Source organism: Ochotona princeps, chromosome 14 (assembly GCF_030435755.1).
Source record: "Ochotona princeps isolate mOchPri1 chromosome 14, mOchPri1.hap1, whole genome shotgun sequence".
Taxonomy (NCBI): domain Eukaryota; kingdom Metazoa; phylum Chordata; class Mammalia; order Lagomorpha; family Ochotonidae; genus Ochotona; species Ochotona princeps.
In genome coordinates, this window is record NC_080845.1 from 3,025,988 (window position 1) to 3,048,567 (window position 22,580).

General features: G+C 61.6%; 1 protein-coding gene across 1 annotated transcript; it reads left to right on the forward strand.

The window, feature by feature from the left end:
- Positions 1-133: 133 nt before the first annotated feature.
- FIBCD1 (fibrinogen C domain containing 1) lies at positions 134-22,368 on the forward strand. Its single transcript, XM_004593477.2, has 7 exons — positions 134-280; positions 6,331-6,810; positions 8,968-9,127; positions 9,396-9,532; positions 17,530-17,626; positions 21,191-21,370; positions 21,698-22,368. Exons 1-7 carry the CDS (start codon positions 209-211, stop codon positions 21,955-21,957), a joined length of 1,386 nt encoding a protein of 461 aa, XP_004593534.2. The 5' UTR covers positions 134-208; the 3' UTR covers positions 21,958-22,368.
- Positions 22,369-22,580: the final 212 nt, after the last annotated feature.

Below are 22,580 nucleotides of genomic sequence, written 5' to 3' on the forward strand. Positions count from 1 at the left end.
GCGTGAGCGACGAGCAGGCAGGCGGGCGGCTCTCGCGCTCTCGCTTCCCACTCTCACCAGCACACGGCTGCCCGCGCCCCGCCGCCCCGGGCGCCTGGCAGCGAGGCGGGGACCCGGCGAGGCGAGCGCGCGCCCCACGCCCACCTCGCCGCCTTTGCGCTCGGCAGCGGCGCGCCCGGCTTGCCGTCCCCACCAGTCCTGCGGGAAGATGGTCAACGACCGTTGGAAGACCATGGGTGGCGCTTCCCAACTTGAGGACCCACCGCGCGACAAGCCGCAGGTACGAACACTCACTCACTCAGGAGTCCAAGGGCGCCCCTGCAGGCGGTGGGGCGGGCACCTAGTGCGGGGCTGGAGTTTGGGGTGCAGCCTTGAGAGGTTCCGGAGGCTCGAGACTGAGCAGGTGCTTTCCTGCGTGCGGGAGCCAGGGGCGTTTGCAGGGCAGCTTCGCGTCGCCAGCAAAGATCCTGTGCCCTCGTGTGCAGTGCCAGGAGGGGACCGATAACTGGCCGTGTGAACCCCACAGATCACCAGTCCTGCTGAGCCACCGCTTCCCGCCTCGGCCATGGGCAGCTTAGTCTTCACCAAAGCCCCGTCTCCGGGCGCCACCCTGTGCCAGACAGGCACCTGGCACATCAGCCCCGGATTCCAGGGCAGGATTTAGCCCTGGGGACTTCGGCCAGTCCTCCCGGGGGTGGGGGTGGGAGATGGATACATATTCACCTCCCGGAAGAAGTGAGGATCGCGACTACCACCCTGGACACAAGACTGGGAGAGGGTGGGCTCCTCCAGCCTGCGGGGCACGTGGCTCTGTGGGGATTTGAACCCTGGTCTGCTAGTTCCTTGCTGCCTCTGCCGCGGGGCCTTGGAGGGCGCCCAGGGCTGTGCACTGGAGCGGGACCAGAGCAGAGCGCCCAGGCTGGCCAGCTGGCCAGCTAAGCCAAGGTAGAGGGGCTGCCCCAGGGCTGCCCAGGGCTGGGCTGCCAAGGGATCTGCCAGGTGGATATGCAGGCGGCCGGGCAGGCGAGCTAAGGAGGCCCGTTTGTTGAAAGAAGGAAATAATGGGGCTGCCCGTTTTAAATTTCAAATTTCTTCCAGACAGATGTCATTGGGGAAGGAACAGTTTGTGTGTGCGGTGGCAGGAGGGGGCGGCAGGGGCGGGCCTTGGCGGTCCCTCATTTTCAGGAGCTGCCACCTGCTTATTTTTTCGGGGGGTGGTGGTACTGTGTGGCTCCCTGGGGACCTAGCCCTGTCTGGTGTACAAAGTTCCTTTCTATGTTTTCATCCTCCCTTGATTGCCCAAGCAGTCTGGGAGTCGGGGAGAGGTGGGTCGGGTGTGCGTTTTCACTTCAAAGCCAGGGATCAGAGGGGTAGATGAATGCGCCCAGGTCACACAGCATGTCAGCACATGCATGTGTGTGTCCAGCCTCTCAGGCCTCTCCCATGGGCCCCTCCCAGGTGGGCACAGCCCAAGTGGTCCCCTAGAGCCCAAGCAGAGTAGCCCTCACTCCTGGCTTGCCCTCCCGAGCCATTCCCAGAGGGCTGCTCCCCTCCAGTTAGCCTTGGTTAACCTGAGTGTGCGCCGGGCTGCCTCAATTCTGGTCTTCCATCTCTTTCCTTGCCACTGTCCAGACCTCCCCTCACCTACCCGACACACACCTGCCCTCTCGCTCAGGACCGATCTATGCATACTTCAAAATCCAGCTCAAAGCCGCCCTCCTCCTCCTCTGGGAAGCCTTCCCTGGTGCCAAGTGGCTGGATCTTCAAGTCCTGGCCGTGTCTGTCACCTGGGCCTGCCAGCGCCTGTCTCCCGAAGGCCGTGCTGCCTGGCGTGAGGCTGTCCTCTCTCAGGAGTCCCCCGTGGACGTGGGCTCCTTCTGCCTCCCCCTGCCCATCTCTGGCCCAGGATTTCCCCAGCAGCAGCCTGGCGAGCCCGAGTTTGCAGCTGCTGTCCCCGGGGAGGAGGCCACTGCAGGGCCTGCGGGGAGCATGGCTGCCCTGCTCCCTCGGGCAGCGCTGATGGCTGATGCTGGAACGGAGCTCCCATCTGTGTGTCCAGTACAGGTGCACCTCCTTCCCCGCCACCTTACCTTTGTCCTACGGCTGATCCCCCTGCCGGCTCCGCGTCGGTTGCCTGTGCCAGCTTGAGGGGAGATGGCTCTGCCACTGCTGCTCCAGGCTTCTCTCACACAAGCCCCCTTCCAGTTCGGTATTACCTACAGATGTGCTGTGTGACTGTGGTGAAGTCACTCTCCCTCTCTGGACCCCAGCATTGCTATCTGTAAAATGGGAATAGCAACCTCCACTTCCTTCTCACATCACAAGGGCAGTCTGACATTCGCACCCACAGGAGGGTGAGTCCTGGGCTGTAACCTGTCCCTTACATGGGCGCTGTATGTTCTCACCGCCCCTCTGCCCACCATGGTGGCATGGGGTTTGAATGTCCACCTTGCAGAAGGGCCTGGCCACAGGGCTCCCAGCGAGGTGGTAGGGGCAGACTCCAGGTGACCTCACTGCCTGGTCACCACACTCTGGGCGGCTGGCAGCAGAGATGACAAGCCCATTTGGCAGATGGGAAGACTGAGACTGGGCAAGCTGCAGCCAGGACCGGGGGCTCTTGGGGCCAGGGGGGAGGCATCTCTGTGGGAATGCACAGCCCTAAGAGCTTGGCCGCACATCCTTGCCTTTACTGGCTTAGCCGAATCGTGTCATTCCCAAGAACGAAGCTCACCTGTGCAGCTTGCTCAGCTTCCCCTGCAGCAGCAGGGCTGTGCCCAGGTGCAACCACTTACCGGGGATGCCTGGGTCCCACCTGGACCCAGCCCCGGGTGCTCTCAGCTCCTCGTTTGCTGGATGACCTTGAACGAGCTGCAGATTCCGACTTTGTTAGCTCGTCCTCGCTGCCCCTGAACCAGGCAGAGGCTGTCACTGCCGTGGGGTGCAGAGACGCCACGGAATGTTCGCGGAAGTGTGGACTTGCTCAGATGAAAGGACCCACAAATAGACCTGATTCTTGCATTCGGGAGTGCGGGCACTGTCCCCTCCTGTTTCCCGGCAGTCTGTCCCCCTGACCCTGCACGGGGAGCACGCCCTCCCACCCTTCCCAGATGTTCTCTCAATGTTTTCAGAACTTGTAAGAGCATTCTAGAAAGGTAGGTTAACATTCTCGTTGGGCTGTGGCCAGTTCACTCGGGTTATTTAGGAAGCCCCTACTTGCCCGAGCAGGAGCAACTGAGGGGTGTGGCCTGTGCCTCACATCTGGAGGATGCCCCTGGTGTAGCCCCCCCCACACACCAACACAGAGGTGGCAGGGGTCTCATGGGGAGGGAGCAGCTGTGCGTGTCCCCCTGGGGCTGGCAGGAGCAGGGCTGTGGGTACCCTAGGCCAAGGGCTAAACAGGTTCTGCCCTTGAAGCTGGGAATGTGCCTGACAGCCTCACCTGGGGAGTAGGTTGGGGGGCAGCAAGGGACCAGGCGGGAGGGGACCCCCAGAGATTTAGAGGCATGAGATGGGACCCTCGGTCGGAGCAGAAATGGGAGTGGGTGTAGGGAGCCTTGGGAAAAGGACGTTTAAGAAACCCAGGAGGGCTCAAGTTTGGTGTGGCCAGGGGAGCCTGGAGGTGGGGAGCAGACCAGACTCTCCAAAGAAGCCTTGTGAACCCCCTTCCATAACCCCTTAAATGCCTGTGACCCCAGCCCCCTCTGCCTGCACCACCCCACGAGGTTCCAGGGGCCCTCAACAGGTGCCCCCCATAACAGGACTTGGAGGGCTCTGCCCAGGGCCCAGAGCAGCCTGCACACTCTCCTCCCAAGTCCCCACTCCCACTCCTGCCTGCAGACCACCAGCCCCCCAGCCCCCTGGGGGCACCTGGCATAGGCCTGTTCTCCCAGGCATCCCCTAAGTCCAGGCTGGGCCTGGGGGTCACCCAGGGAACGCAGCCATATCCTCAGGCAGGGGGCTGGTGGCACAAGAGGGTTTTGAAAGCTGTCTCCCACCTGACCCAGGCTCCTGGCTCCTCCACACCCACGGCCTGGGACACCGAGTTCTTGGGAAGTTGGGGATACTGGGCCTGGCCAGAGGCTGATGAAGAAGGCTGGCCAGGGGCGGCCATCGGGCTGCAGGGGCCAAAGCCCCCGGGGTTATCCCACGCAGATTTCTGTGCGGGGCTCATCAGCTGCATCCTATAAAAACCACCGTGCTCGGCTGTCTGGTTGCCTCTGAAAACTCTCTGCCTGGTGCCCTGCTACGTGTCTGGCTCCCGTGGCCCCTGCAGCCCCTCCCCAGTATCCTCGGCCTTCCCAGCAGGAGGGGCCTGGCAGGGCTGGGGGTCCCGGCCTCCCTCCAGCCCTCCCAGCCTCACCTGCTGGGAGTCCTGTAGGCTAAGGCTGCAGCCTGGGCTCTGAGCCAAGTTGCTCCTCAAGGCCAGGTGTCTTATGGGGGAGCTGGGAGCTGTGCACGGCGACCTGCTTGCTGGCATGTGGCTGGGTGTTGCAAACCCCAGCTAGGATTCAGGCAGAGCTCAGCCAGCATCCCTGGCATGGCTGCTATGCCCGCCCGCGTCACCCAGGCTCTGCCCTGGGTCGTTGAGCCGAGACAGCTCACACTTCAGGCTGGGGGCCTCCACTTCTGATTCCATTTGCTTTTCCTTCCGTCCATCTGCTCATCCACTCAGCACCCAGCAGTCAAGACTGAGTACCACATGATCCCTGGCAGGTGCTGGCACCCGGGAATCACCCGCGTCCCCGGATGCTGCGTCCACAGCTTTCCTCCCATCCCGCCAAAGGACTCTGGCCCCCAAAGAAATGAAGCATTCCAGTCCAGAGCCTGTCTCGCAGTGGGATGGGGAGCAGTGGGCATCAAGTGGGTATAGTGACTGAGTGAGGCAGGAATGGCTAGAGGCAAAGGTGAGGACCAGGAACCCCTAGAGCCTGGGGGAGCGGAGGAAACAGTCAAGGCAGGCTTCCTGGAGGAGGGGACAGCTCCTGCACCCTCAAGGAGGAGAACACACTAGGCTGGTGGGAGGGATTGCTCCAGCCCAGGGGAGGGCTGTCCATGTGGCATGCTGGAGGGGGGCTGGCTGGAGTAGGTCATCTGGCTGTGTGGCTCCAGGGTGGCCATGTGGCAGGGACAGCGGCTCTGAGCCTTAGAACGGCAGGGACTCCAAGACGGGTCAAGGGTGTCTCTGCCGCCACCTATAGCAAACAGACCCCTTGCTCTGGGGTCTGCTTCTCTCCCTCCCCCCATCCTCCCAGCATGCCAAGGGGGAGACTGGGGCCTCCCTGGTTGAGTGTGTGTGGGAAAGAAGCTGCTTGCCCCGTAGTGTTTGCTCTGCCCTCGGATGCAGCGAGGCAAGAGGCAGGACCGTTCTGGGGTGCTAGCAGAGCCAGCAGGGCTGCTAGCTGCAAGCAGAAGATGCCCACACATGTCCGCGGTGCTAGACTGCAAAATGGGCAAGGCAGGTGGGGAGCACAGCAGGGGTGCCCACCCCCAGATGCCCCATGCTCACCCACCATGAGTGATAAAAGCCACCCGTGTTCCCCGCACGGGCACCACAGGCTGGGCCTGAGCCCTGTGCTTCCATGGCCGAGCTCAGTCCAAGACACAGGTCCAATTCAGGAAGTGTGTGTGTGTTAGAGTTGCCTGGCCCCTGGTGAAAAGGTACAGGTGGAAAAGGCGGGGCACTTGGGGGTCCCCTCAGAGCTCCACTAACTGCTGTGTGACTCTGGGCAGCCCCTGCGCCCTCTCTGGACCTCAGGGTCTAGTGTGTGTGCCCGTGGGTGCTGCAGTCCCGTGAACCAAGGTGCTGCAGGGTCCCAGCTCCTGTAAGGACAGTGACGCCTGGGTGCTACTCCTGGTGGGTTTCAGATACCACCAGGGAAGGAGAGGAAGGGGGAAGGGGCGACCCCTGCCGTGTGCAGGGCAGATGGAGAACAGACAGAGGCTTGGGACTCCAGAGCTGTGGCTGCGCCAGGCTGTTCAGGACCTTGAGTGACAGATGCCCATTCCCACCCCCGCCAGGGCCCTCGTTCCCCAGGGACAGCCCAGCTCTTTTTGTCGCCATCACGGTCACCATTAGAGCCCTGTATTCCTGAACGCTCCCAGCAGGTGCACGCACGGCCAGAGGTGAGAGCTGTTCTTGCACCCGCCCTCCAGGTGAGGAGTTGGATGCTCAGCGAGGTGGCAGTGCAGGGGGACCTGGGCCCCGCTCCTCAGTCCTTCCTGCCCTGGGAGGCCCCGTGGGGCCCGCATGCGCAAGTGGCCCAGGCCGTCATGCAGATGTCTAACACTTGCTCTCTTTCTCCCTGTCTGTCCGTCTCCGTGTCCTTGCAGCGGCCCAGCTGCAGCTACCTGCTGTGCACGGTCCTGCTGGCCCTGGCCGTGCTGCTGGCCGTGGCTGTCACCGGCGCCATCCTCTTCCTGAACCATGCCCACACACCAGGCACGGCGCCACCACCCGTGGTCAGCTCGGGGCCGGCAGGGGCCAACGGCGCCCTGGTTACAGTGGAGAGGGCTGACAGTTCACACCTCAGCATCCTCATCGACCCACGCTGCCCCGACCTCGCCGACGGCTTCGCCCGCCTTGAGGGTGCCCAGGCATCCGTGCTGCGGGCACTGAGCCAACATCAGGCCCAGCCGCGGTGGGCTGGTGGGCAGGAGCAAGAGCTGCTGGACACGCTGGCCGAGCAGCTGCCACGGCTGCTGGCCCGGGCTGCGGAGCTGCAGGCTGAGTGTGCGGGGCTGCGCAAGGACCACGGCAACCTGGGCCAGGGGCTCAGCGCCCTGCAGAGCGAGCAGGGCCGCCTCATCCAGGTAAGGGTGCTGGGCTGGCTGCCGCCTGCTGGGCGGGGTGGGCCCCGAACTGGGCTCCTGCTGTCCACCGCCTTGCCTCACCGCCTCACCTCTGAGGCCTCAGGGTTGCAGACAAAGCGGTGAGATTCAGAGAGGTACAGCATGTTGTCTCAGGCCACACAGCTCTAGAGAACTAATATTCAAACCCAGCGTCTCAGCTGCCGCCCCAGGGTGTGTGTGGCATCTGCAGCCGTCGGTCAGACGCAAGCCTGGGTGCCCCGTCAGCAAAGACCCGATGGACACAGGCTTCTGGGTTGACGGCCAATGACACATTCCCCTCACAGGACAGGAATCTGACTGAATGCTGGGATCCAGGTCACTTGTCCTGAGTCCTGGGGGCCAGGGCGGACCTGGACTCCCCACAGTCTTCACACATCATCACTGTAGGGGCTGGAGCTGGGCTGTGTGCCTGTCACCACCCCCCAGCTGGACACCTGTGAGGACCAGCATGGTGGCTACCGGCTGGTGAGTACTGGCTGCCCCTGCCCCTTGCCCACAGAGGCTGCAGCTGGGTGGCTGCTGGGCAGGTGCTTCCTCCGGTCTGCTGCCCAGCAGGGGCACACTTCCTGCACCCAGACTCCCAGGTGTCCAAGGCCCCCTCCTCCCACCTGCTGACTCCCCACATGGCCCCGCCCCTGGTTGGCTCAGGTCTCACCCTCAGATACTGGGGGTGAGGGCAGGAGAGATTCCGAGGCCCCTGCCCGACCCTGCGACCTAGGAGGAGGCCCAGCTGCAAAACTGATGGTTTTGCTGGGGGCCAGGAGCTCCCAGGCCCACCTAACATGTGTCCCAGTGGGGGCACGTTTGACTGACACGTGTTGTGCTGGCCCTATGTGTCTGTGTGTCATTCAGAAACAAGCAATTGTAGTTCTTCATGCCTCTCCCAGCCTCCCAGACCCCTCCCCAGGAGCGCCAGCCCTGGAGTGGGGCGGTTCTCAGAGCAGTGCTGGCCTTGGGTACCCCAAGCCAAGCTCACCCCAGAGCTGAAGGTGGCAGGGCCTGTGATTCTGTGGTTTAGGGGCTGGGCTTGGCTGGGCAGACTGGACTCTTGACTGGGCCTCACCCACAGCAGCCAGGGCATCCTGTCCAGGTCCCAGTTCTAGCGGCCTCCTCGCCTGTCGGACCCCTGACCCCTGACCCTAGGTGCTGGCACGTGCGAGGAGCTCACTGGGCCACTCTGCGTGCCTGGCTCTTTGCTAAGAAGCACTCTGCACTCCCAGGAGCTGGGCACGTCTGTCACCCCGAGGGCCAAGGGCCTAGTTGAGACTCGGTGGCCAAAGCGGCCGCTGATTTCACTGTCTGGTTCTCTGCGTTGCTGTGCACGGATGGCTTGCCCAGCAGGCCCTAGCCACCCAGTAATTCAGGATGTGTTTTGGTGGTCACTTCCAACCTGGTCCATCTGCAGGAGTACTCTGAGGAAGCGGCCAGGAGGGGGCGCCACAGGGCGGGGGCGCTGGGCCTGCTGTGCCAGTGTCTGTGAGCACGTGGAAGGCTGCTCTGAGCCAGAGATCACTGGCCCAGCCTGCGTGCCTGTTTCTCTTCCTCTGACAGGCGCTATGGCCAAGGGACAAGTTCAGCGCCCACTGGCCATCTGCTCACCTGTGTCTGGGACCCCTGCCCTTGGCTGCAGTTGCCCTGCTTGGAAAAAAGAGGTGGCAACCTCCAATCCTAACTCCTTGCAGCAAGATGGGGGCACCCAGTGGGGGCAGGGACTCCGGAAGCCACAGGGACATAGGGGGCTGGTGGCTGGGGCCCAGCCCAGGGCCACACCAAGGCTCCTGGCTCACACACACAGGGGACAGTGGGTGCAAAGACTTTGTGGCCTGGAGGGTGTGGGACCAATCTGGAGTGTGCGTTTGTTGGTGCTGTGTTCCTCATGGGGACCCAGAGCGGTTGGGGTCACATGAGTCCCACCTCCCAGAGAGGGTGGCAGCAGTGCCTGATAGAACCACTCCAGCCCCTGCTCTCTGAGCACTCGGGGGTCCAGCCCAGCTCGGCTGACCCCCGCGATGGGCCTGGCCAGTGACCTGGGGCGAGAGTAGGGCAGGGGGGCAGGGTGTGGAACCCCATGGAGGTTGGCTGCACCTACAGACACCCCCCCACACATCGTGCCTACAGCTCCTCTCTGAAAGCCAAGGCCACATGGCTCAGCTGGCGACCTCAGTTGGTGACGTCCTGGATGCCCTGCAGGGGGACGGCGGGCTGGGCCGGCCGCGCGTCAAGGCCGACCTGCAGAGAGCGCCTTCCAAGGGAGCCCGGCCCCGGGGCTGCGCCAACGGTGAGCCAGGCAGGACACTTCCTTCCTTCCATACTCGGGCCCCCAGCCTGGCAGGGGGGTGCAGGGAGAGCTGCTTCCCCACCCCAGCTCTGCCAGTGCGGCCAGGGCACTGCCCGCACACACGCCACCTGCTGGACCTTCTCTGTCTGCACAGCCATGGTCAGCGCACCCACTGTCCAGATGAGGAAGGCGAGGCTGGGGGGATGCTGCCGTGGGGGGCGTGGTGAGGAGGAAGGGACACAGGTTTTGACAGCTCTGCCACACACAGGCTCTCGGCCCCGGGACTGCCTGGATGTCCTCCTGAGTGGGCAGCAGGATGATGGTGTATACTCTGTCTTCCCCACGCACTATCCGGCCGGCTTCCAGGTCTACTGTGACATGCACACTGATGGCGGTGGCTGGACGGTGAGTCCTGGCTGGGGGTTCCGGGCCGCCCCTCACCCACCGGGCAGTGACTGGGGCATCAGACCCCCACCTAGCCATGCTAGCCCGGAGTCAGCTGCCAGCTCTGCCTCTGGGCTGGCAAGTCGGGGTTCCCCAGGCCCTGCAGTGGTGGGCGCTCCCAGGGATGGTGGGGAAGGGGGCACTGGGTTCTGGGGTTTGTCCTGGATGTAATGCGAAGGGTCAGAGACACCTCCCCATCCTCCCATTTCGCACCCCCACCCCGGCTGCCTGGCTAGGAGCTGTTGATTTCCAATTCACCTGGTTCTGGCCCCGGGGGTTGCTGTGGAGTGAGCTAACTGCCAATCAAAGGCTAGGGTTGGGGGAGTGAGGGAGTGACTGGGGGAGGTTGGAAGACCCCCGGGGCCCAGGAGCAGGGCTCGGCTGTCTGGGGTCAGTCACCCAACTGGGCTTTGTAAGGAAATGAAAGCGAGGCCCGAAGGCCCAGCTGTGGCTTCCATCCAATCTTTGCTTGTAAATGTTGAGATTCACGCTTTGGGAAAGTTGTGGCTGTTCTTCCTGCTATTGCTTCAAGGGTGTTTGCAGGCAGGTGTCATGGTGCGGTGGTATGGAAGCTCTGGGTCTGAGCTCCACCTCTGCCTCTCACCCAGCTACCTGGGAGGCAGCGAGGAATGGCCCAGGCTCCCACGGGGAGACCCAGAGGAGCTCCAGGCTCCCGGCCTCGGCCTGGCCCAGCCCCGGCTGCTGAGTTCTTTTAGGGGAGTGAAAGAACTCTCTCCTCTCTCTGCCTTTGAAATAAATAAAAATAAAGAAGCTTCAAGAAATAAACAGCATTGCTTCTTTTGATCTTTCCTAACCACTTAAGAAGTCCAAGCCATCCTTGGCTCAGGCGCTGTGCGTGCTGCGGCAGGCAGAGGCTGCGAGCTGGGTTCATCCAGAGAGGAGCCAGGATTAGTGAGGGTGGGAGAGGAGTGAGCCGGCGCGCCCCACCTGGAGGGCTCTGGCCCTCAGGCAGGGGAGGGGCGGTGGCTCTGGCAGAGGCCCTGCTGGTGAGCTGGGCCAGGCTGAGCCAGCAATACGAACACAGCCAGGGTCTCCCCCGAGCCTGTCAGGGGCTTATCACCTGCTGTCTGGGCGCGTGGAGTGGGACTCCTGTCCATGGCACCTGGTGGAGAACGGGGTGCTCCCAATGTCTGTGGGAAGGAAGGGGTTTCTGTGTGCAGGAAAATCCTCTAGAAAGAGCTCAGCCTGGCTGGTGGGAGCGGCAGTTCCAGGACAGTCGGCTAGGCTGAGCAACACTATGTAGCGGGGCACCGCAGGATGTAGGCTTTCTAGCGGGCACTGGGAGCCTCGTGGTCCTGGGGGGCTTCTCACCCATGCTCTCGCTGGTTTGGGTTCACCTCTTCCTATGCCCCAGGCCTCTGCTGAGAGACGTGGACCCCTTTCCCACCTCCCCCCAGCCTCACATCCTACCGTGGAGGGTGCTAGAGCAAGAACACCCCTGTGTGTCCTCACTGGGACCGGGACAGAGTCGGGAGGTGATGTTTTCTCACACTTGGCCGGCAGGTGTACCGAGGCCGCCCCCTGCTGGCGAGGCGACAGAGCTGCCTTGGGATACAGGTTTGGCTGAGCTGCGAGGTGGCTTAGAGCGCTGGGCTGCAAACAAGGGGATGTGCCACAGGGAGGCTGGGGGCTGCAGAATGCTGCAGCCAGGGTTTGAGACCACACCCCCACCCCAGCCCAGGCCCAGGTGGGGGAACTCTGCTACCCCAGGGCCACCACCCCTGCATGCTGGCCACACAGCTAGGCCTGGGCGTGGACACGCCCCACCAGGGTGTGTAGGCCACAGGGATTGCTTGCTTGGGAGCCATTCCTTTCCCAGCTGCTTGGGCTTTCCCACTGATGCTTTGATTCACAGGGACCTCGAGGGGCAGGGCCCGCAGCCCTCTGGCAGGTGGTCTGTGGCCCCAGGAGACTGGAAGGGCACCTGACCACATCGGTGCTTTGTGGAGCTGACCTCGGCCTCTGCCACCTTCTAAGCTATTTATTTATTGAAAAGCAGAATTACAGGCCTGGCGCAGTGGCCTAGCAGCTAAAGTCCTCGCCTTGCACACACCCGGGATCCCATATGGGCACTGGTTCTGTTCCCAGCAGCTCCACTTCCCGTCCAGCTCCCTGCCTGTGGCCTGGGAAGGCAGTCGAGGACGGCCCAAAGCCTTGGGACCCTTCATCCTCATGGGAGACCTGAAAGAAGTTCCTGGCTCCTGGCTTCAGATCAGCTCAGCTCCAGCCATTGCGGTCACTCAGGGAATGAATCAACAGACGGAAGATCTTCCTCATTCCTCCTGTCTGTATATCTGACTTTGCAATAAAAATAAAATAAATCTTAAAAAAAAAGAAAGGCAGAGTTACAGAGAGAGACAGAGAGAAAGATCTTCCATCTGCTGGATCACTCCCCCAATGACTGCCATGGCCAGAGCCGGACCAGGCTGAAGCCAGGAGCCAGGAGCTTCTTGTGGGTCTCCTATGTGGGTGCAGGGTCCCAAACACGTGAGCCATCCTCTGTTGCTTTCCCAGGTGCGATAGCAGAGAACTGGATGGGATGTGAAGCCACTGAGACTTGAACCAGCACTCTTGGGGGGTGTTGGCATTTCAGACAGTGGCCTTACCCACTGCACCAAGGTACCGGCCCCTCAGAACACTTTGATCGGTGTCTGGAAGGTGTGTGACCCCCGCTGAGGACTGTGGGCCACTCCCTGTGCTAGGTACAACAGCTCCTGATGCCCCACCAGGATGAGGCCCCGTCAGGATGAGGCCCCGGTGCTCCAGGCAGCAGGTTGAGGACCTGATGCCCTGGCAGGGGTGGGGAGGGGCTATGGGTGGGGGAGGGTTGGCTGCCTCGGCGGGGGAGGGGGATGCCGTGATCTTCCAGGAGATGGGTCACAACAGAGAGAGAGCAAGTGCCCGGGTCAGTAGGCAGGACCAGCATCTGAGAGCAGCGGGGGTGGGGTGCAAGGCCGAAGACAGCTGGGGTGGGTTGGAAAGAGGCCCACATCCTTCAGCAGAGGCCTGGGGCAGACGGGGTGAGCTGGAGCAAGCAAGAGTGCAGGTGAGAAGCCCCCCAGGACCCCAAGGCAGACAGCTTTCTAAACCTGGTTTTGCGGGAGGGCTGGGTGTCTGGGATTTTGGCGCTCTCCTGTTTTCCTAAGAAAGTCTGAGTTATGGCGCTTGCCTCTGTGGGCCCCTGGGGCCAGGAACCTGGGTTCCCAAAGAGTGGCTTGGAGCTGTGGACCCTAGTCGGTCTCCAGGGAAGGCGGTCAGTTCACAGGCCTCTTTGAATGCCTCAGCTTTGGGGAGCAATGAGATGAGGTGCATCCATGCAGGGCACTGCGCCTGCCGCCGGGGCTGCGGAAAGGAGCCGTTTCTGGTCTCAGAAGTGGCTGTCCAGCCGACGGACGTTAATATCCATTTGGGCTTCCGTCAGAAGCAATCTGTGTGCGGGCACCGCCTGACATCTGTCAGGATCACCTTCCTGCCGCCCAGCATCTCTCCGAGACGCCATTGTTGTTTGGGCAGCAGCTAGCAGCCGCCTCTGCGGCCCCCACTCCATCCGTCCTCATTAGAGGCCCCGTCCACGCTGCTTGCCGGCCCGCGGTGGCCGTCCCGGGAGGACGGGTTGCATGGAGCCAGAGGTAGCAAAAGCCTCTTGCCTGCACCCCCTCCACCAGGGGGCGCTGGACCATTCAGAGGCTGGTGGGGTGGGCCTCTCCGTCAAGGTCACCTTGATTTATAGGTTCAAACGCAGAGCCCCAGCAGACAGCACGGTAAACCGGCCAGTGTGGGATCCTGTAGAATGGCCCGAGGACAGGGTCAGCAGGATTGCCACCAGGACAGGGTGACCTGCACGGGCATGGACAGGAGTGTGAACTCCCGGGATCCCGGCTGCTGGGCGGGATTGAGGCCACACGTGGTGCCTGGTGGTGGAGGCTCCAGCAGGTGGATGTGTGAGGCTGTTGGCCGTGGCTGGGCAGCAGGCCAGAGCTGCCCGAGGGTCATGTGTATGTCCCTCCCGGGGGTGTTGCGCCCCACCTTTACTCCAGAAAGAGAAGAAAGGTGGGAAAGGGAAAGCCGCCCCCCAACCGCCTGGGGAGAAACTGTCCCTCGAGGAGCCCAGCTCGGGGCCACTTGGTTTCCAGAGGCCATGCTGCCCACCCCGTGGGTCCTCCTGCTCCCTCACCGTGTCACACTGTCACTGTGAGACGGAAGAAATTCTTGGAACTAGACGGAGGTAATGGGTGCAGAGCCACGCTGGCGCTCCCCCGCCCATCCTGGACCCCCACAGTGTGCAGCCGAGCCCCTCTCGCCTGCCGTTCATTGGGTGAGCAGCGCTGTTGCCTTGCAGGACTTGGGAGAGGGGGTGGCCGAGCCTGGAGCTCATCGCAGGTTTGTGTGGGTGGAAGGAGTCGGTGGTGGTGGTGGGCAGTCCCTTGCTGCCAGCCAGGCCTCCTTGATAAGCCCGCGTCCTTGCACGGTCACCAGCCGGGACCATGCTGCGTCCACGCTGCCCTCTTGTATCCCCCTTAGCGCGGCCACGTCCTCCGCCGGCTCCTCAGGCTCAGAGACGCCTCTAATTGGCTGTGCCATGAGAAAAACCTCCCCAGGGCTGCTTCCCTCCGCCCTGCGCTCTCATTCTCCCGGTGGGAGGACCCGCTGCCCTTATGGGGAAAGCATCAAAGGCTCCCAGCCTAGACAGAGATGAAAGCTCCTGGGTGCTCGCCAGCCCCAGCTGTGCAAGGGGCCCCAGGACCGTGGGCCCCGCCCTACAGGACCCAGATGCAGGTGGCAGGGAGACCTGGGCGGCCCAGCCCAGGGACAGGGGGCTGTTTGGGTTTCTCAGATTTCACACGTGGTACGCCCAGTCTCTGCCCGTGGCGGCTCCACAACCGGGAAATGGCAATGCCGAGGGTGTTTTGCCAAGAGCCGGCAGGCGCTGACTGCCAACTGGGAAATGGGGCAGGGTGCCAAGCCTGGGGGTACCATTTCCAGTCAAAAACAACGAGTGGGCCTGGTTTCCTTCTGGGCTGCGCGACTGGTTCCGCAGGGGAGGGTGGTGACGTGGACCTGCCATGCGCCTTCCGGCCCCGTGTGTGTGTGTGTGTGTGTGTGTGTGTGTGTGTAAGGACAGAGAGGGAAATTGAGGTAGGGGAAGGTCATAGGGCTGGGGAGTGGTACAGCCTTGACCCAGAACCCCATGCTCATGCTGCTGGCAAGCCCCTGCCACTGGCCATGGGTGCTGGGAGAGATCTCCCAACAATGTGCCTGGAGCACCTCCCATCCCCCAGAAGGACATGGACATGACCCTCAGGCAGCGTACACCAGGGCCACTTCTGAAGGGCCACAGAGTTCCTTGTTCTTTTACATGGAGAGTCGGCGCTCCCTGCTCAGCAGATGCTGCAGCATCACAGCCACCATGCTCTGCGACAACTTGACAAAGGCCCATGAACAACCCTGAGTGTCACCTTCTAAGGCGGCAGAGACCCCGCCCCACACATGACATCGGTTCTGGGTCTCAGCCCCTCTGACTGCCTTGGCAAGGCCCAGCATGATCTGGGGTATCCCCCTCCCCCACTGAGCCCTCCTCCTCCAGAGAGCCCTCCGAACACAGGGCCCCAGAACAAGGCACAAGCATCCCTCCACCCCAGGGTGGCAGTCAGCACACCCCTGCCCCACACAGCGTGCTTTGATCACCTGGGGGTGAGAAGGGGAGAAGCCAAGGGTTGAAGGTCACACAGCAGAGGCTTTCTGGTGTCCCTGGGGTGCCAGCCTGAGGAGTGCTTGTTGGGCCTGGGGACCACCCACGGTCCCTGGACTCAGTGTATGGTCTGCTCAAGGGGCGCACACAGCCCTCCACGCAGGGCTGTGGGGTGGAGGCGGATGGTTGTCTTAAGGTACTGGCTGGGCAGTGCTAGGTGAGCAGAGTCCAGCTTGGGTGCTCAGGTTTAGCGCTGCAGCAGAGAGGAGCAGGCTGGAGGGGGGAAAGGAGGACGCAGGACCACCAGCTGCCCCAAGCGCCAGCCATCCTTCCTTTGAGTCCGCCCAGCACCATCTGCGGGACCACGTGGGCCCCGGCTCTCTTGGCAGAGCTGCTGAGCGGTGGGTGCTGGCACAGAGCAAACACGTGCTGTCTGCCTTCCCACGCGTGGCGCCGGCCCAAGAGGCCTCTACTTGGTGGTGGCCGGTGTCTCCTCATCAGTGACTTTCTGGCTTGAGCCCGAGAGTCGTCGCCAGAGCTGAGCTAGCCCCGCAGTTCACCCAGAGCGAAGGGTTTGCTGGCTCCATCTGGTTCTTCCCGCCCTTTGGTTCCAGGTGGGGATTCCAGGAGCAGCATCGGGTGGGGAGGTGGGCGTGGCTCCCTCCTGCATCCCTCCTTGGTCTGTAATGAGAGTTCCTGGAAGTCGAAGGTGCACACCTGGGGCCTCTGCAGGGCCAGGCCAGCTGGGCCGCATGTGCTATGGACAGCCAAGAGCTGGGCTGGGCCCTTCCTGTGGGAGATCCCAGCACTGGGCTGGCACGATATGGCTCTGTGCCACCTGCGCACCCCGCTGGCCTGGAGGTCCCCTGCCTACTGGCACACTTGGTCACTGGGAATTGGAGCCAAGGCCTGAGACCACAGTTGTGACCACAACCTTGGTAGCAACTGTGGTTCCCAGCAATGCCACTTCACCACTGGCCAGTGTCCCAAGGGTGCAGGGCCCGTAGTACCCCAGCCACCGGGAGTGGCAGGTACATGCAGACAAGACTGAGCAAGCAGCCTTGTGCCTGGTGGTCAGTGCTGGTTGCTTCTCATTGCACTGGTGCCCAGGGTCCAACCCAGGGCTGACCCTGCATTCCCATGGGTCCCCCAGCTGGCGCCTACACAGACACGTCCACTGGAACTGCCAACCTTGGGATAGGTCTGTGACTCTGCAATGACACGGAGCACCTGCTTTGCCCAGGCCCCTGGCTAATTCTCAGTGGCTTGTCAAAGGCAAATGAGGTCATGGGACCCATTTTACAGATGACAAAACAGAGGCCTCTACAGCTAGAGTAACTTGTGTGAGCTATTCCTGCAAAGCCCGGACTGCCTTGCCTTTGGGCATGCTCACTGCCCAGGGTCTCAGAGCAAGGGCCCCCCGCAGTGGCCCACGCACACGTTGCCAACCCCTTCCGCCTGGCAGAAGCAGGCTCGGCTCAGGCTGCCTGGCTTGTTCTCTCAGGAGTGTCGGGGCTTCTGCAGGATTAGTCCTTTCAAAGGACGCGTGCTCCGGATCCCAATCTGCAGGCATCAATAGGACTCTCAGATCTCGGCATACTGAATCGAATTTCCCTCCGCCCCAGCCCAGCTCAGCCCTTTGGGGTTGTGGAGTTCGGCATCTCGCCTGGGCTCCCCAGGGCTGTCCAGAGGGCCGGACCTGTGTGTCCCCAGGGGAGGTTGGTTCCCAGCCATTAACTCCAGCCTGCCTAGTGATGAATCCACAGGCTCTGTGGCCACGGGCACAGATGGAGGCAGTAGTAGCGGCGGCAAACAAGCAGGAAAAGGCTTGTTAGACTGAAAGGCTGGGTGGCCGGGAGTGCACGTCCAAGTTGTGAATACTCGCAGCTGCTCTGTTTTGGCCGGCCTCATGCTTGTCTGAAAGCTATGGGATTCCCGACTCCCAAATCACCCACGTCATTACAATGAAGGGGGGGGGGGGTTTGCTGTGAGCCCTTACTGATTCCCACAGGGGTGCTGGTATTTGGGGAGGGGGCTTAAGTGCAGGATGGAGGCCAAGTGAGGGGCAGGTGTGGGGCTGCCATCAAGAATTTGACAACTAGAGAATTTTGACTCCTGGGCCCCTGCTCTGTCCCAGCCCCTGGGGAGAGAAGCTGCCATGCCCTGGCCAGCCAGCAGGGAGGAAGTGCAGAGGGCAGACCTGGTCACCCCGTGGGGCTGAGGGTCTTCATTCTCATCTCCCCTGCAGGTGTTTCAGCGCCGGGAAGACGGCTCTGTGAACTTCTTCCGGGGCTGGGAGGCCTACCGGGATGGCTTCGGCAAGCTCACGGGAGAGCACTGGTTAGGTGAGAGACCCAGCTGGCCAGCCGGCCACCAGTCTAGGTCCAGGACAGGTGCTGTGGGACACCAGCCGTTGGGGGCATCGCTGGCTGAAGGCCTTGCTGGGGCCAGGCTGGCAAGGTTCCGTGGAGGTCAGCAATGCTTAGGGCTCATCTTTAAATTTCTTGGACTTTTCTGAGTGCCTTAATTGCATTACAAACCAGCGGCGCTTCAAAAACCCCAGGTTTGTAAGGGGGTTTGCTTGGTCTCTTGGCGACATGATTGGCACTCAGTGAAGCATCTCAAAGACTTCACTCCTGCTCAAGAGTTGTATATCCATTGACTCATTCTAGAACATTCCTTCTCCCAGAAAGAAACCCTGAGTCCCCATGAGCGGCCACTCCCATTTGTGTATATTTTTTAAGGTTGATTTACTTTTTTGAGAGTCCACTAGTCATTCCCCTAGGTGGCCCTTGCCAAAGCCAGGAGCTCCATCCAGGTCCATGCGGGTGCAGGGGCCCAAGCACTTGGGTCATCTTCTCCTGCCTTCCCAGGCTACTAGCAGTGAGCTGAATCAGAAGTGGAGAAGCCGGGACTTGAACTGGCGTGCACATGGGATACACAAGGCCACAGTGCCGGCAGACCCGCACATTTATAATTTTAGCATAAAGTCAGGCAGTGGGTACTGGACCCCAAGCCCACCTAGGAGGCCCACAGCCCACCCTGGCCCTCTGCTCTTGTTTCAGCTCTTGATAGGTTGTGGGTCTTGAGCAAGGAGGCCAGGCAGCGGGGAGGAGTGAGTGGGCTGCCAGGGCTCATGTGACTGCAGAGAGCTCAGGTGAATGAATGTCAGGTGGGCTGGTGTGTGTGTGTGTGTGTGTGTGTGTGTGTGTGTGTGTGTGTTGGGGAAGAGCTGGCCCAGCTGTGTCCCCTACCCCAAGCTGAGTGAATGGATCCAGAGGCAAGATACAGAGTCGTCCTCCTCCCCCCAGTCCAGTCCAGTCCAACCCAGCCCAGCCGGGAGGAGGCAGCGATACAGGGCCCCTGTCTCTGCATGGCCACCTGGCACTGGGAGGGCGTGAGCTCCTTGGCCACCATGGAATCGTAGTTGGAATCTGCGGGCTGGCAGCACAGCGAGCATGCCGCAGACAGCTGTGACAAGTGCCCGTGCCCTGGCAAGAATTTCAACCTGCAGCCATGGCTTCCAGGCACGTCACCTCCCTCCACATCACCTCCCTCCGCCCACGTCACCTCCCTCCCCCTGTGTCACCTCCCTCCACATCACCTCCCTCTGCCCACATCACCTCCCTCTGCCCACATCACCTCCCTCCGCCCACATCACCTCCCTCTGCCCACATCACCTCCCTCCACATCACCTCCCTCTGCCCACATCACCTCCCTCTGCCCACATCACCTCCCTCCGCCCACATCACCTCCCTCCGCCCACATCACCTCCCTCCGCCCACATCACCTCCCTCCACATCACCTCCCTCTGCCCACATCACCTCCCTCTGCCCACATCACCTCCCTCCGCCCACATCACCTCCCTCCGCCCACATCACCTCCCTCTGCCTGTGTCACCTCCCTCCATGCCTCTGTTCTCCCACCACCTTCTCACTAAATGCTCTGTCTTCTGCTGAGTTATGGCGACTCTTTATATATTAAGGATATTGATTCCGTGTCCCATACACGAGACACATGTCTACTGCTAGCTGTTTCTCTTCCCAGTCCCTTCTTCATCACCATTTATGGGCTTTTTCTGTTTTGTTTTGTTTTGGTCACAATGTTGTTCATTTACCAGAAGTTTTGAATTTTAATATTGTGCAACATGCCAGTCATTTTAGACTCTGCTTTTCCCCCTGGGTTTAATTTTTTTAAATGTCTATTTTTTTTTATATTTACTTATTTATTTGAAAAGTGTGGGAGCAGACAGAGAGAGAGAGAGCACTACCATGCACGGTTCACTTCCCAGAAGGCACAGGCTGAAGCCAGGAGCCAGGAACTCCCTCCGGGTCTCCCACGTGGGTGCAGGGATGCAAGGACTTGGCCAGTCCTCTTCTGCTTTCCCAGGCCATCAGCAGGGAGCTGAATCAGAAGTGGAGAGGGCTGGTGCATTGGTTCAACTGGCTAATCCTCTACCTTCAAGTTCTGGGACCCATACGGGTTCAGGTTCGTGTCCCAGCTGCTCCACTTCCCACCCAGCTCTCTGCCTGTGGCCTGGGAAAGCAGTGGAGGACGGCCCATAGTCCTTGGACCCCTGCCCCCGCGGGGGAGACCTGGAGGAAGCTCCTGGTTTCTGGTTTTGGACCAGCTCAGCTCTGACCATTGCAGCCACTTGGGGAGTGAACCAGTGGATGGAAGATTTCTCTGCCTCATTTTTCTCTGTGTAAATCTGCCTTTCCAATAAAAAGAAACAAATCAAAAAAAAAAAAAAAAAAAAAAAGAGAGAGAGAGAGAGAAAGAAAGAAAGAAGAAAATGGAGCAGCTGGGACTCGAACTGGCGCTCTGATATGGGATACTGGCATCACAAACGTCAGTGTAACCCGCTGTGCCCCATCCTGGGCTCCCCTGTTTCTGATGCTTGCTCAGTGTTGGGGGCCAGATGCTGAACCTCCCTCCACTGCACCTGCAGGGCCACAGACCCCAGGGGCACAATTAGAGCAGGCTATGGTTCACTCCATCCACCTACATGTGTGCCCCGACCCCAAGCCTTGCCTGTTACCCCACCCCCACCTCTGATCCAGCTGCCTGTCCCTCACCGCACACTGTGAACGTGGCTGGAGAGGCCCTGCTTTCCCAGCCTGGGTCCCCACCAGGCCCCCGCAGAGTAAGGCAGCCCGGAGTGGTCTGACTGTGGCCTGGGCCTCGCAGGTGGCCCAGAGGTGAGGCCTGCCCAGTCCTGGTAGCCCCCAGGAACCTCCATGCACTGACGCACAGGGGCAGTGGAGCCAGACGCGGGCAGCCAGCTAATGAAATGTCACTTGCTGCTGATCACTTGTAGTTAATTAAATGTCCTCTTAATCAAGAGGCAATCACAGAGGCAGGGAGCACCTTGTGGGGAGGGAGAGGGGAAGACCCAGTGTGCAAGGCCCAGGGATGGACCCTGGACTGCCAGGGGGATGCAGGGAGAAGACATGCAGGTGTGGGGGCGGGGCGGGGGTGCAGAGCCAGGCGGAAAATGCCTCCTGTCAGCCCCCCTCCGCACACCTGGAGCCACTCCCTGAGGCTGAGGTCAGCCCTGACTAGCACAGACCCGGAGCCAACAAGGAAGCAGGCTGCTGCAGGGGGGTGGCGGGAGGTTAAGAAGCTGGAGAGGGGTACACCTGGGGTAGGGCTGCCTCTCCAGGAGGTGAGAGCCTGGCTCAGCTGAGGAAACCCAACAGGAAAGACGCGGTCCTTCCTTTGTGGCCACATGCCTGCTAGCAGGAAGGAGGAAGTAGTGCGTGTCTGGCACGCCCATGCGCTGGGTGGTGGCTGTCCCTCTCTGTGGCCAACCACAGGAGCTCAGCTCTGCTTGTCCGTGCGTGCTCTCTCTAGCGAGGCCCCCTCGCCAGCCCTCAGCCTCTCCCACCGCTCCATCCTCTGTGCAGGGCTCAAGAGGATCCACGCCCTGACCACCCAGGCCGCCTACGAGCTGCACGTGGACCTGGAGGACTTTGACAACGGCACGGCCTACGCCCACTATGAGAGCTTTGGTGTGGGCTTGTTCTCCGTGGACCCTGAGGAGGATGGATACCCCCTCACCGTGGCCGGCTACTCGGGCACCGCAGGTAGGGCCCCAGGCCACAGTACAGGTGGAGCAAGGGAAGGGGTCAGGTCCTGCCAGGTCAGGGTCAAGGCCAGTGGCCACCATCTCCAGGGCCCTGAGTGTTGTGTCTGCCCCAACTTGGCAGGTGTGGAATTGAGCTCCAAGCAAGGAGTCCGGAGACCTGAGGTTGGTCTCCAGGAGGCATGCCCAGGGCTGGGATCCTGGGAGGAGGGATGGGAGCCCAGGCTGGCACCAGGCCTTGTGGGTGCAGGTGTGGATACTCAAACCCCGCGGCATCTCCACAACACACGTGGCCTGGGGGACCCACGCGCTTGCGTGTTCTTTGCAGGCGACTCCCTGCTGAAGCACAGCAGCATGAGGTTCACCACCAAGGACCGTGACAGTGACCACTCGGAAAACAACTGTGCTGCCTTCTACCGCGGCGCCTGGTGGTACCGCAACTGCCACACCTCCAACCTCAACGGGCAGTACCTGCGTGGCGCGCACGCTTCCTACGCCGACGGCATCGAGTGGTCCTCCTGGACCGGCTGGCAATACTCGCTCAAGTTCTCCGAGATGAAGATCCGGCCGGTCCGGGGAGACCGCTAGCTGGGCGCAGCGTCCAGCCGGTGCGTCCTTGGACCCCGTCCCGCCTTCCTCATACCTGCTCCCGAGCGTCCTCCACCCCCTGTGCATGGCTCCCTTGCTCCCGAGGGACACATACCAGACCAGTCTCACACCGAGTCCCCTAGTTGGGCAATCAGCATCAGCTCCTGCTTATGTGGGCTGTGGCTGTTCACCTGCCCAGATTGAACTTCCAGCCTTGAATGTCCATTGCTTCCTGGCCAGGACCGCTAATGCCAAACGCTGGACAGTGCTACCAGGAACCCTGGCAAACACCTGGCCTTGTGGGGACCCGGCAAGCAGGACAGGCAGCAACCCAGAGCCCTCGCAGCAGGCGTCTGGGCTGGCCCCTTCTGCCCTCCCAGAACCCGGTCCCCTCCCTCGGCCTGGAGCTGGCCTTTTACCACCCACTCTCAGACCTGCAGCCGACTTCCCGACTTCCTGGGACTCCAGGAGCCTGGGCTGTCGTTACCCCATCCTGTCCAGAAACTGCTGTTTCCACTGGGAGGCCGCCCCCTGCCGGTGATTGTGGGAACTGCCACCTGAGCCCAGCCATGGCTGAGTGGTCCCCAGGAGGGATCCCACTCTGGAACACATCACCACCTCCC

Coding starts and splice junctions, on each gene's coding strand:
- FIBCD1 (XM_004593477.2), top strand. CDS start 209: ATGGTCAACGACCGTTGGAAGACCATGGGTGGCGCTTCCCAACTTGAG. Junction 281..6,330: donor CACCGCGCGACAAGCCGCAG/GTACGAACACTC, acceptor GTGTCCTTGCAG/CGGCCCAGCTGCAGCTACCT. Junction 9,533..17,529: donor CTGATGGCGGTGGCTGGACG/GTGAGTCCTGGC, acceptor TCTCCCCTGCAG/GTGTTTCAGCGCCGGGAAGA.